This window comes from Elephantulus edwardii, unplaced genomic scaffold, assembly GCF_000299155.1.
Source record: "Elephantulus edwardii isolate Elephantulus edwardi_28Jun2011 unplaced genomic scaffold, EleEdw1.0 scaffold00035, whole genome shotgun sequence".
Lineage (NCBI taxonomy): Eukaryota > Metazoa > Chordata > Mammalia > Macroscelidea > Macroscelididae > Elephantulus > Elephantulus edwardii.
Genome location: NW_006399785.1, coordinates 3,774,837 through 3,788,559, shown reverse-complemented (window position 1 = coordinate 3,788,559; position 13,723 = coordinate 3,774,837). Strand labels below are relative to the sequence as shown.

At 39.7% G+C, this 13,723-nt stretch overlaps 1 protein-coding gene across 1 annotated transcript in view; it reads left to right on the top strand.

The window, feature by feature from the left end:
* SLIT2 (slit homolog 2 (Drosophila)) overlaps window positions 1-13,723 on the top strand; it is a 632,406-nt gene that overhangs the window by 378,912 nt on the left and 239,771 nt on the right. The window contains exons 7-9 of the mRNA XM_006884512.1: window positions 4,397-4,468; window positions 8,210-8,373; window positions 11,321-11,459. Coding sequence (XP_006884574.1) covers window positions 4,397-4,468; window positions 8,210-8,373; window positions 11,321-11,459 — 375 coding nt within the window. The remainder of the gene's footprint in view (window positions 1-4,396; window positions 4,469-8,209; window positions 8,374-11,320; window positions 11,460-13,723) is intronic.

Sequence of the window (13,723 nt, the reverse complement as noted above, 5' to 3'; positions counted from 1 at the left end):
AACAACCTTTAGAGGAATTAATTTATTTTAAGAAAAAAATAAGTCAATAAAGCAACAAAAAGATGTATTTGTTGTCCTAAAAGTCTGTGATCAAAATAAAATTTGAACCATTATAAAAGCTTGGTCGAAAGCCTATGTCTATGCAGTTACTCTGAGAAGAATTCCAGAAAGGATGTTATCTATTTTTCTTACTTTTACGGTCTATGGCTCTAGAATATATAATTAACTTGAAGTAACCTTTAATTTCCATTTCCTCGTGTGTGAAAATTTTAGTTTATTTCAATTCCCTGAATTATTTGGGAGTGTTTGAATCTGCTGTGTCCAACCAGAAGAAAGATGGAGAAATCATTCAGGGTCGTCGTTAGAAACTAGTTAGATAAGGATTTGAGGGGGAGAAGACAGAGATTGTGTTGAAGATTCCAGAAGATGCAAAATGTCATGCTAGGTGATGGCAAGGGAGAGGTTTTTGATTTGTATGTTCATAGCGAACCAGCACATTGTGGAATTCCAGTTAGTAGGACGCAAAATTAAGCTACTATTTTATTAATACAGGGGTGGTTGTTGAGTGCCATTGAGTTGGAACTGACCCATAGTTGACCCACTGATGGGTTTTCAGAAGTAGTAAATCGCATGGGAGGATATTGCCCATCCTTCTCCTGCAATGTCAAAAATAACATTATCTGGATATTAAATATAGACCAATGCTTACTTTTCCCTCGGTCCCTAGGTTTGAATTGTTCAATTACCACTTTTTGTATGGTTTATTGGACTCCTTCATTCCCTATTTCTCTACAATATTGGCATACTTTCATTTACTTGAACCTTGGTATTCATAGATATTCGATCTCTGACTCTCTGCCAAGTTCAATGGCTGGCATGAAGAGACTAAGACAGACTAAACTCAGAGCGTGGTCTAAAGCAGCTCTCTGATTATCAAGGCTAACTTTCCTAATTCATGCGTCACGATGTCCTTTGTACGGGATACATAGATCCAGCAAAGTTAAGTTGGAAAGTCTATCTAAAACCAAGAAAACGTTGAGGTTGAACATAGAAATAGACTTAACCCTTTGGAGAAAGGTTGCTAAAAAGAATGATCCAATCTCTGAGTTCACATCGTTTCAGAGTAAAGGCCAATCATGACTCTGTCATTTCCATGTGGCTGTACTTAATTTAACAAAGCTGTTGATATTTATTGGTTGGGAGCTGCACTGCCATCCCGAAGCCACATGATTAGAACTCACCAGCTGCTCCGTGAGAGAAATACAGGCAATTGCCTCCTGTTTACGGTCTCTGAAAACCTCCTGGAGGGTCAGCTATGAGTTGGTCTCAAATCTACAGTTCATAACCACAATCATACACTATTCGGCCTGCTAGGATCAAAATCAGTTGGCCAGTATCACATCAAGCAAGCCCATTGTCATCAAGTTCAAGACCATTCATAGCAAGCCTATCAGAAAGAATCAACTGTCCCTGAGGTGTTTCAAGGCTGTACATTTTAGGGAAGCAGATTGTTCCCCAGCAAAGTAGCTGGTGAATCCATACCTACAGTCACTTGGTTAAGCCAAGCACTTAATCATGATACCACTAGCCCTCCCAGTATTAATACCGACAAAAAATAACTAAGATAATGTATATATATATATATTCTCCATATCTCTCTATCTCTATCTCTCTCCCTCTATCTCTATCTATATCTATATCCATATCTATTTTTTAATTTGTGATGAATGTTTTGAGAAAAGTCTTCAAATTTACAACAGTGGGCTTCATTAGAGTCTGGCCTTTAGTGCGAAAAATCTCTTTTGCCTGGAAGTATAAGAAACCGTACTCCAAAGTGAACACCTGTCTGCTAACTGGGAATGACTTTTTAAGCCATTTATGGTCCTAGGGTCACCTTTCAGTGTGCTGTGTAGCCTGAAGATTTTAGTCCTATTAAATCAACATAAATTTTGAGAGTGAGAAAAAGGGGTCATCTGAAAGCAAATCCCTTTGAGAAGTGAAAGCTTTTAGTTCAGACATCAGGCTATATTTTTAATGTGGTTTGAAAACCATCTCGTCTCATTTGCGCTTGGGAAAATGCTAGAGGCTTTGTTGTTAACATGAGCCAAACAATTTGGTGCTTTCCGGGGGCTCGATGAGGTGCTCCGTGTGACTTGATTCCGATCACGGCATTCGATCTTCTGTGATTTGATACACAGCCGGATGGCAAAGCTTGTCATTGCATGACTTTGCCTTAAACCTGCCCTCCATGACTAAGAAGCATCAGTCGTGGACTCAACCACAAACCCTCACTGGTAATTGCAGCCACTTTCTGGCCTAACATGGCCTCGGGAATATGTTTGGCTTAACCTGCACGGACACTGCCTACAGAGTCTAAGAAATAACTTGAATTGGTAACAAGCATTTAAAGTTTAGGAGGATTGATCTAACAATTTCCATTTCCAGCTTCTCTCTTTAAAAAAAAAATCCAATTGTTTGGCAGCCTCTTAATACAGCATTGGCACAGTTCATCGGAGCCGGATATCAGCTGCTGCCACAGATAATATCTTCTCTAGTTTGACCTGATCCGCTCTATCCTCCACTGCCTGTCTGCTCTTCTCAATTTTTCTTGCTCCTTTTATTTCTTTCCACGTCCTTCTCGCTGCTCATCCCTGTGGTAGTGTCTGTAGGATACGGAATGTGCAACCTTAATTCAAACCATTCTCTGCTGTCCAGCTTCGTTGACCGGAGCCATCAAGTCCATTTCCCTTGCCTCCCTTAACGACTTGAGCACTTCATTCACCACACTCCTTGTATCGTCACCTCCCTGCCCGGCTGCTAATCAAATGGTCAGTAGATCAAAATAGACCAGCTGCTCAACAGGGAAGAGCCAGGCAGTCTCCTCCCTTAAAGATTTACAGCCTTGGAAACTGACGGAGAGTCAGAACCGACTTGATGGCTTTGGGTTTGGGATTTTTGTTTTCGTTAATGGTACCAGAACAGGAACATCCCTCTAGGAAATATTTTAGAAGTGGAGGAAAGACCTTGACAGTGCTAGTAAGGTAGCTAACAGTTCTGTACAGAGGAAAAAGTAGGAAACATAGCTTAGGTGAAAATTTGAGGCAAGCAAAGAGTCTACTTTTTTTTTTTAACCAGAACTCCCTTGACCACCCAGGTATGCCACAGTCCATACCAGGTGGCACTAAAGGGAAGGCAGGTTATGCAATTACAACCTGAAATGGTAAGATTAGACTAAGCCTTTTGATGGGGCCGTAGCATGTATAGAAGCATTGACTCCTCACACCTCATTAGGGTACATGTCCAAGTATAGAAACAATTAGCACAGCTCTGTGCCAGGGCCTGAGGACTGAGAAGCTGGATAAGACTGTCTGCTGTGAGACTTCCAGTGGCGATTTCCAAGATGTTCATGTTCTCATGGGTACTAATGGCTCTGACAAAGGTTATCAGTTGCAGAGCCCATGACCATCCGTGAATGCCAGAGTCCAGCTACACTTCACGGGGTATACAGTGGCTTATTTTTCATAAGCAGATTATTGTTGTTGTTATCGATGGTAGAGTCAGAACTGATTCCTAACTGGTTCCCAGTGAGTTTTTAGAAGTTGTAAATCACACAGAAAGATATTGCTCATATTTCTTCTAAGGACCATCTGGTGGATTCGAACCATAGTCCATGCCTTTGGGTTGGCAGTGCCAGACCCTATTTGCAAGATACTTTTGGATAGACTTGAACATCCAACCTTTGCATTAACACTCAAGTGTGTTTATTGTTTGCACAAGTCAAGATATCTTAGTAAATACATAATAAAGTCTTGTAAGGAATTACAATTGCTCAGTTGTTTAATTATGACTATCCTGTTCCTTAACCAAATTAATTGGTAACCATGCACCTGGTTATCAATTATCAGAGCAATATGAGTGCTCTGGAGGCCTGGTGGGTAAAGAATTGTGCTGCCAACCCAAAGGCAGATAGTTCAAAACCACCAGATGCTTAGTGGAAGAGAGATGGGCAGTGTCCTTCTGTGTGACTTACAACCTCTAAAACCTGGTGGATGGCCAGTTATGAGTTGCTACTGACTTGAGGGCACCGGGTAGCAATGATGTACAATATGCAAGAAATAACATTTAATCAAAAGAGCTGTGGATACAGCCATAAATATTCAATAAATGCTTAATGCATGTGGAGTCTATTAATAAATGTTTAGTAAATGTAGATTAAAGTGGGTAGTAGTATGTTAATGTTTGCAAGTGTCCCAACCGTAGGTCCTCTGTCTTCCAGGCAGTTGTACTGCATACTCATAGTGATAATCCCTTTCTCTAGATTACTGCAGAGAATGATCAGCAAAGTGTTTTGTATCTGAAAGATCTGATTTGGTATCTCTGTTTTATTATTCCACAGCACTCTCAACAATAACAACATCACTAGACTTTCTGTGGCAAGTTTCAACCATATGCCTAAACTTAGGACTTTGTAAGTAGTCACGGTATACCTGAAGGTCAATTGTGTCAGTTAAGAGTACCCAGGAAGCATTGTTTTCAGTAAGCAGCTAACCACTTATTTATGATGAAGTGGTCAAAGCAAGTGACATGAAAAAAAAATATATAAAATATTATATAAAAATATTCAAGATACCATATTCTTTTAAATGATAGGCACTGTGGGATGTTCACTTGGGAGGGGGTAACGTTTACTTTGAGCTTCATAGAGGTCACATTTCATTAAGAAATGGAAGATTTCTTGATTGACTGTCATAAATGATAAATGAGTTATCTTTATGATTTTATTACTGTACTGCAAGCAGACCTAATAAAGTTAAACTGGTCTCCCAACCTCCTTTGTAGCGTAGCACTAAAGTACCACCTTCTAGCGCTTCTCTGATTAAAGATGTGTCAGTATTTGTTTTGAAAAATATCCTTTCAGAGGTTACCTATAGACATTAAAATATCTTAGGTAACTAAAAATGGATTTCCAATTAAGTGTTTACTAGAAGGTGGTTTTTTGGTTTGTGTGTTTATTCCTTGAGGAAAAAGTAATTCTTTTTTTAATATTTTAATTTTTTTATTTTATTCGATTTAATGAACGTTTACAGAGATTTTGGATTTCCATGCATTCATTGTTGCATTTTTCTCCCCACCCACGCCTTCCCCCCAGTTCGCACTTCTCTTTGAAAAGTAAAATTCTTACATGGGTATACAATTGCCCCTGCCCCAAGTACACTCTTAAGACCCAGGCTGGGTATTTAGTTATAATTTTACAAAGGCAGATTTTCTTTGAACTGGTCTCAAAATCTTATTGACTTAACATACTTCATCTAAGAAATGGTTTGAAGCAAGCCAAGTCAACAACATTTTGAGGGAAATTGTGTTAAAATAAGATGAATGGATATTGATTGGATATGCAAAATATTTCTGGTTTTGAAAAGGCTTCTAACAGGAGAAGCCTGACATTGCTTTCTTAAATAGATCAGATCATCTGCTTTTGAATTACTGTACACAAATCTCTTGCTATTTTTCTTCTTCTTCAATACAGTGTAACTCTGTATGTGGTCACACATCAGTATAATTTCCTTGGAATATGATTTTGCAAGATGACGTCATTCTAAAAGTATTCAAATATAGCTGAATTGTCTTTTCTAGAGCTGTTGGAATGAGACTAGTCTGACCAAATTAACAGCTTAGTTCACCTCAAGTCTATTTAAAAAATTAGTCTCTTGTTAACTATAGCTAGGGGTTCCCCCCTAGAACAAATTGATCAAGCTTTCAGTTTTTAAAAATGTTAAATAACATCTGAATTAGTTTGTGTCCTCCATTTTCTTATAGAAACTTCTGGTGCATCTGCTGGTCCAGTTTTTAAAATTATTTACTTTGTAATTTCTTATTTGTACACTATCGCGTGAGCAGTCTGAGTTGGAAATATTTAAATGTCATTGATACATATAAGTGATGAATTCATTATATGAGCTATGCTACCAGAGCCCCCATAAAGCCTCACCTTGAATCCTCAGCCTTTCATGACCGGATTATGTGATGTTTGTAATTTTTGGTATTATCAATGTTTTGCCTTAATGGGATGCATATTGAATCATTGAGAATGTTATTTTCGTTATGCCTGATGGATTTCTAGTGACATTATGTACCTCTCTGGAGGTAGGCTAGGTGGAAGGAGGCAGGGGGGAAAAAAATTACTGTTTTTTTTTAATTAAGACCTAAAGGTTGTGGGGACCGGATGCACATTAACGTTCAGAACCCCACACAGTGATAATGTGGAGTAGGTATAAGGTGGGCAAGGAATACCTACATATAGTGTATCTGACTTGAAAATGACACTCACTTGAACACTAGCCTATACTGAAAAGCACACACTCCCAAGACCACAGACACACAGATGCCCTGCCATTGAGTCTGTTTCCACATATTTCCTCCATCACATCCCTGAGTTTATGAGAGGAGACCGCTCATCTTTCTTCTTTGGAATGATTGCTGGATTTGAACCAGTGATCTCTTAGGAGCATGATGCACAGGTAACTACATCACCAGAATTCTTTAATGTAAACCACACACAATCAACTGAAATCAAACCCACTGCCGTGGAGACAAGTTTTACTACGTCTCCGAGGCTGTACCTCTAGATGAGAGGACATTTCGCCTTTTTCCCCTCAGTGCAACTGGTGCTGATTTTTGCTTAGCAGCTCTGTGTGTTACCTCTACACCGCCAGGGCTCTTAATGTCACAAGGGAAAGGGAACTGCATGTGCAAACTCCCTCTGAATCCAAAGAAGCTCAAGTTTCACTAAACACCACCTTCGGAGGAACCTTGTCATACACATACCCTCACTCGAGCAATACGGCGCTGAGACCAAGGCTCAGATGCCCCCGTGGCATTCTTCCTTCTTTACTCACAGCTATACAATCCCCTGCCTCCATGCCACCCCTTAATTATTAAAGTTGTGCTAAAACATACTTGGAGCTCCAGAGAGACAAGTGTCACTGTACTTCCCAGTCAGTGGTCATGAAAGGGACAAGTAAGCTGAGTCCTGCTTTTTTTGTCGCTTTTTAATTCTACCATTTCTTGTTGTTTTGGTGCCGAACCATCTCATTTATACAACAGGCCCAGGAGGACCGTTATTAAGCTTTAAATTCCTTTGCTTGGCTTGGTTCATTATTCCATGCCATCATTGCCCCTTAAGAATTCCCCTTTTATGGTCTAATTATACTTCTGGACTGAGTTCCATGTTATAGTATCCATTACTTTTATTGGGTTAGAATTGAGGCCATCAGCTAAAAAGGGCTAAAATGATATTACTTTGTCACAGATGATTCTAAGTATGATGTTTTGATTTATAGCACTGGGCGCTCTTTTTCGTTGGTCTGAGCAAACATAAAAGGCAGTTGGAAGTCATTTCCCTAATTTAGTGGATACATTGGTCTGATATTTTATTAATGGAGAAGTGCTATTTGCTACTTGGAAGCAATCCACGGTCTGGTGTGGATCGTGGCCAACAGAGAGGGGATTCTCTTAATTCCTTCTCTGCCTGCCATTTACGTCTTTTCATTTCAGTCCCAACTCTTTGAGCGTGGTTCTCCCAAGAGACCAAAGAAGCTAATCCCTTTGCAGTGTTTTTTAAAAAAATAGTAATTAAAACAAAAAGAAAACAAAAAAGTGAAAGAAGACTTTCATTTGAAGTATTCTTCTGTCTTGTTCAGCAGAAAATGAAAGCCAAAAAAAAAAAAAAAAAAAAGAATTTAGCAAGCACTTTCTGCCAAAAATAAGATTGGCTGACTTACGGATATTTTGAAGTGAAATCCAACGTTTTTACTAAGGTGTCCCTTCCTCCCAGGCTCCCACCTCAATCCCTCCACCCACTTGCCTTCTGTGTTTTGTGATTGTAGAGAAGTTTGCCTCAGGCTTGGTTTTACTCTTCTGCCTTCTGAATTAGCAGAGGCAAAAGAATCCCACAGTTGTGTTTAAGCCCCTGTGTATTTGCTGTGTTGTAAGCAGCTGAAAAGAGGCTTCATTCTGTGGTTGCAATTCCGTTGAAGCTTGTAGACGCTAAGTAGATAAGAACTTTGCTAAACCAATAGATTTATATGCTCATTTTCAAAGAAGTTAGCCATGATTATAAATAACTTCTATTTTTCCCACCCACTCCCCTCAGGTTGTTGAATTAACTGTTTTCTTTTTTGTTGCTTTAAACTTCTTTCCTCTTCTTCAGTCGACTCCATTCCAACAACTTGTATTGTGATTGCCACCTGGCCTGGCTCTCTGACTGGCTGCGCCAGAGGCCGAGGGTGGGCCTCTACACCCAGTGTATGGCCCCGGCCCCGCTGAAGGGACACAATGTCGCCGAGGTTCAGAAACGAGAATTTCTCTGCAGCGGTAAGGGAGGAAAAATCCTTGTTATGCTCTTGTCTTACTGGGTGCTGTTATGTAACGCAGCTAGGAAGCCTGCTTGCTTCCAGGAAAGCTGCTCTGCTCACTAACATACACCATCTTCTTTGATGACTCGATGGGGAGCCTCTTTTTGTGATATGGACTTCTGAGATATGAACCATTTATGAGTTTTATTCTAGCTGGTACCAGGAAATTCATCAATTAAGATTATGTTTGATACTCATCTTTTTCCGTAGAAGGAACAGTTTTCTTCAACTGTGTGTGTGTGTGTGTGTGTTAACATTTGCAAGTTGAGGCTTCAGTCTAGAACCTGCATGCACCATGAAAAATGCAAAAGTTAATTGCAGCCACAGTCACCAAGTGCCAAAAACTTTCTTTTAGCAAACAATATACTCATAGCTCCATTCTACTTTTAGCAAATGGATCACTAGCCTTTCAAATCTGCAGACCCAGGCTATGGAAAACATCAATAGCTATAATGTACCGTGTGCTTAGTACCAGGCAACAACTTAATATTGCCCATTTATTTTTGTCTTTTTACCTATTTCCTTACTAGGTCTATTAGAGGTTCAAGAAGGATAAAGGTAGACAAGTGAACTTATCCAAGATTAGAGAGCTGAAAGTAGTGGGATGATTATTTCAGCCTACCCAGTCACATACGTAGGGCACTGTGTGGGGCTGTCCACAGCGAGGTGCACAGCTAAGCCACAGGCCATGCCTCTCCTCTGGGGCTTGGGATCCACCAGGGACTCTGTAGGAGAAAGTTAAAGAGCCTCCTCCCATGGGATTTACAGTCTTGGAAACCCAGAAGGGGGTCAGCTATGAGTCAGTTACAATTCATCAGCAGGGAGGGTTGATTTGGCTTGTAGGTTTGTTTTTGGCTTGGTTTTTTTTTTTTTTTCAAGAATCACAAATGTGGGTCTGGAGATGTAGCTCACCAGTGGAGCACAGTGGCTCACGTGCCACGGCTTTCTGGTTCGTGGTTCATTACCGCTACCAAGAATCACAAATGTATTTAAATTTTATACTAATAGTGTATCTGTGTTATTATATTGTATGAAGTAAGTCTAGTTTAAAATTTGTATCTCAAACTGTAATGAAACACCTTTAAAAATATGTGACACATCTTACATGCATAACAGGTGTTTTAAGGAGGAACAGGATGATCTTTAAATACAGGATTTGATTTCTTGTAAGATACATTAGAGTTTTTTCTGTGTTTTTCCATACTTTTTATAAGCACACTTGTATATAGTCAGCTCTGGTGGCATAGTCCATTTGGGGGTCTTTAATGATCTCCCAAAGGCAATGCCTTTTCAGGGGTTAGAAACCCCCAGTGGCTTCAAGAGAGTCAGCGGAGTAATCTCTTCCCATTCAATTTACAGCCTCACCAGGCCAGAGAGGGCATGCTATGACTTTACAGCAATGAGTTTACCAGAGAATTTTTTTAATAACCCAGAAGAAAAAAAAAAATCACTCCTAATGCCATGCAATGTTCTCCATGGGTCTGATTGCTTTAAATGAACTTAAAGCATTAGTTAAAGTAGAATAAATTTAATTAAATGATGAAATGGCTAATGATTATTTCATTAATCACTTTTCTCTCTCTTCACTTTTTCCTCCCTGTTTTCTAGATGAGGATCAAGGCAAGTTCACGTTTCTTTATTAGCCTGAGAATATTCTTGTAAAGTTTGCTAGTATGTTGAAAGGGATCGAGTTCGTAACAGAGTTGTGGAACTCCTCACAGGGGATTCCTGCTCAGAGCGGCCCCCAGTGACGGCCCCAAAGGGTTTTCTTGACTGTAATCTCTTGCAGAAGCAGGTTCCCTAGGTCTCAGTCCTGTGGAGCTGCTGGATGGGTTTGAACCATCAAACTTTGAGTTAGCATCTGAAAGTACCACCCAGGCGCCTATGTGTTAGTAGCGGCCTGGGCTGCTGCGTCTCCCTAGGGCATCTCCACATCTCTACAGGTTGACAGGATTCCCTGTCCACTTGTGCTACAGATCCCCTTTTGGTGTGGCACTGCCAGTACTTCCATGCCTCGTCCAAGCAGGAAATGCTAATTTCAAAATAGTTCTTTTCCGAATACACAATAGTTCATACATACCTCCAGATAGCTGCAATTATGTCTGGTAAAACTTTAAATTATGTTGAGCCCAAACACAGCCATTATAGATTAACAATTACAGAATGACATGATACAAGTTGCAATAATAACTTTGAAGAAAGCTGTCATTTTGAACGTATTCAGCCATCAGACTTCGTGTTAACTAATTTTTCCCACACACACATTCATTGAAATATGATTACTTTATTAGAACAACTGTTATGTGAGCCATTGCAGAATTTTACCGGTTTTCTGTTCATTGTTTAAGAAAAAAAGTCAATTAATCTCTAACAAGCTCACCGATTTTCATACTCTGCTGAAGCTTGCTGACAGTGAAATATAGCTTAGTCTGAAATTGCTGCTTTTTTTTTTCCTGATTCTGAATACTTCTGAATAACATTCAAGTTTTGGATCTGGATTTTGCCTTTCTTACAGTTAATTACAATTTCCTTTTATTCCCGATTAGCATCTTTCTAACAAATTTGTAAAATATTACCTGTTTGACCTAAGTGTTGACCCCCAACTATAAATGCATGCTTCTTAACAAATGTGTTCTCCGAATGTAGGACCCATTCGACAGTCAGAGCTGTTGACAACTCTGTTGTTCTAAAATGCTTTGTTATTTGAACTAAACTCTTTTTCTCTGTAATGTGCTTTGTCATTTGAGCTAAGCTTTATTTTGGTAACATGCTTTTATCATTTGAACTAAGCTTTGATTTTAAAATATGTTTTGTTATTTGGACTAAGCTTTCATATTTCACCATTAGGAAATTCAAGAAGAAAAGGCTGGTTTTTTAATTTCTTTCTTTTTTTTTTTTTATTTCAGCACACCAGTCTTTCTTGGGCCCATCTTGTAGCATTCTACACTGCCCGGCTGTCTGTACCTGTAGCAACAACATCGTGGACTGTCGTGGGAAGGGCTTGACTGAGATCCCCTTAAATCTGCCAGAGACCATCACAGAAATGTATGTGCCCGTTCCCCACCCTTCTTCCCTGTAAAACAAACTATGATTTTCTTTTGGAGAGTCCTAGTTTATCAAAGACTCATCTTGATCAATTAGCTTAGACAAATGTTCCTTTCAGAAGTTTATTGACCTTTTCTTTGTGTAGTTAAATACCTTGTTGAAGTAGCCAGGAATTAAAAAAAAAAAAAACAAAAAGCACAGAAAGAATGAGAAAGACTGTTGTTGGCGGGAAAACAGTGTTTGTATTTTTTTTTGAAAGAGCTGAGATGGGGTGATCCATCACAGAAGCAGGTTGAACAGATTAGATTTTACCACCTCTGGAGCTCATGTTTTAAATGCAATTTCACAACTTTGTTGGAAACATCGTCCGAGAAGTTCCTGAATCACAAACGAGATCCATGTCTAGCTGTGTCTTTAATCTGTATGTGTGTGGGAACAGTGCATGTGGCTCTTTTTTGTTTTTTAAATTTTATTTTATTATTTTTAATGAGAATTTATAGAGTTTTTATTTCCGTCCATTCATTGTTGCACCTTTTTCTCTAACACCCTCCCCCCCTTCTCTCCTGTCTTTGAAAAGCAAAAGATAAACTTTTTCGTTGGTATACAATCCCCCCACCCCCAATGCACTCCACTATGCAACCTTAATTCTGGATTCCTGTGATAATCATAATACCCTATCCTATATCGCTTTTAAACTGTTCTCTCCCTCATTTGTTTCCATGCAGTATACAGAATCTATCCAGTTTTTCTCAGTCTTACCCCAACCCTGATGTCAGTCCCATTCTATAACAGTGCCACCATGCAGTAGTTGTCTTTTTGTGACTGAGATATTTTACTCAGCGTAATGTCCTCCAGGGTCACCCATTTTGAATAATACTGCATGAGTTCCTTGTTTTTCAAGCTGTGGTATATTCACACAATGGAATACTACGCTGCATTGAAAATCATGAGTCCCTTATGGGGCTATACTTTCGGGTCAGAAAAGGAGCCTTGGTGGCAGACAGTGTTACAGTTTGGACTGTTAACTGAAAGGTTAGTGGTTTGATTTCACCTCCATGAGGGAAAAAATGGATGCATCTCCTCATTTTAAGAACTCCTTAGGTATCTGAAGTAGATCAGCCAAATGCAATGATCCTGAAAGACTGTGGCTTGCATTTTCTTCTTTAGATCCAAATTTACAGTCTCTTTAACCCTTTGAAGGGTCATCCGACGTTGTTCTGAAATAACTTGAAGACAGTGCATTTGGTGTTGGTTGTATCTTAGTGAAGAAAAAGGAACCCTGGATGCGGTGGTGGTTTACAAGTATTGACTACGGAAGCGGCTTGGGGTGTGTTACCAAAACTTCTATTCTTTCTCTGTCAGATTTCTCCAGGGAACCTGGTAGCGCTGTGTGAAGGCATTGGGCTATGAAGCAAAATGTCAGGGCTTCAAACCCAGCAGCCACTCCCAGGGAGAAAGATGAGGCATTGTGCCTCTACGAAGACTCACTTACTCATTGCCCTGCAGGTTGGATCTGACTCATAGCCGACTCTCTGGTGGTGTTTTCAGAGGCTGTAATCCGAAGGGGCTTCTGGGAATTCAGACCAGGAGAGAAGCACCTGCTTTATGTTGAGCACAGCTGTCTAAGGACTAGTCCACAACAGCACCGGCTGCAAAGAATACCACCTTGGAAAACCTGTCAGGTTGTAGCCTGTTTAGTGCAGGAAAAAGCTGGAAACCGTTCATTGATTGAAAACTGCCTGTGCTGCAAGTCACAGGGATTATGATGAAGCATTTTTTGTATGTTTGGATCAGGAGCTCTGGTAGCCTCGTAGTAAGGACCTGTGCTGTCAACCTCTAGGAACAGGGTTCTAATCCACAATGTTCTCTGTAAGAGGGAGGTCGGTGTTTTCCTCCTGTGTGATTTACTGCCTATGAAAACCTGCTGAAGGGTCAGCTGTAGGTTTGTTCAGGCAGTGCATAACCGCTTGGTTCAGTCTTATCAAAGTGAAGGTAAATTTACATAATTCAAGGGCAAATACAAGTTGTCCTTAAGTCTGACTTTTCTTAACAAGGGGACTTAGACTGTGGTGTCAAATGCAAAATGACAAAGATAATATTACAGCCTCAGATATTAAAAGTTGCTTTGGGTTTGTATTTATTTTTCTTAATTAGTGATAGCTTTTAAAATTTAAGCCTACTTCTTTCTAAAATTAAATTATTTCGACAAAATATTCCATACACATTTGGTTTTGCAAGTGCTGTGTGCCTCCCGGTGTCTTTGC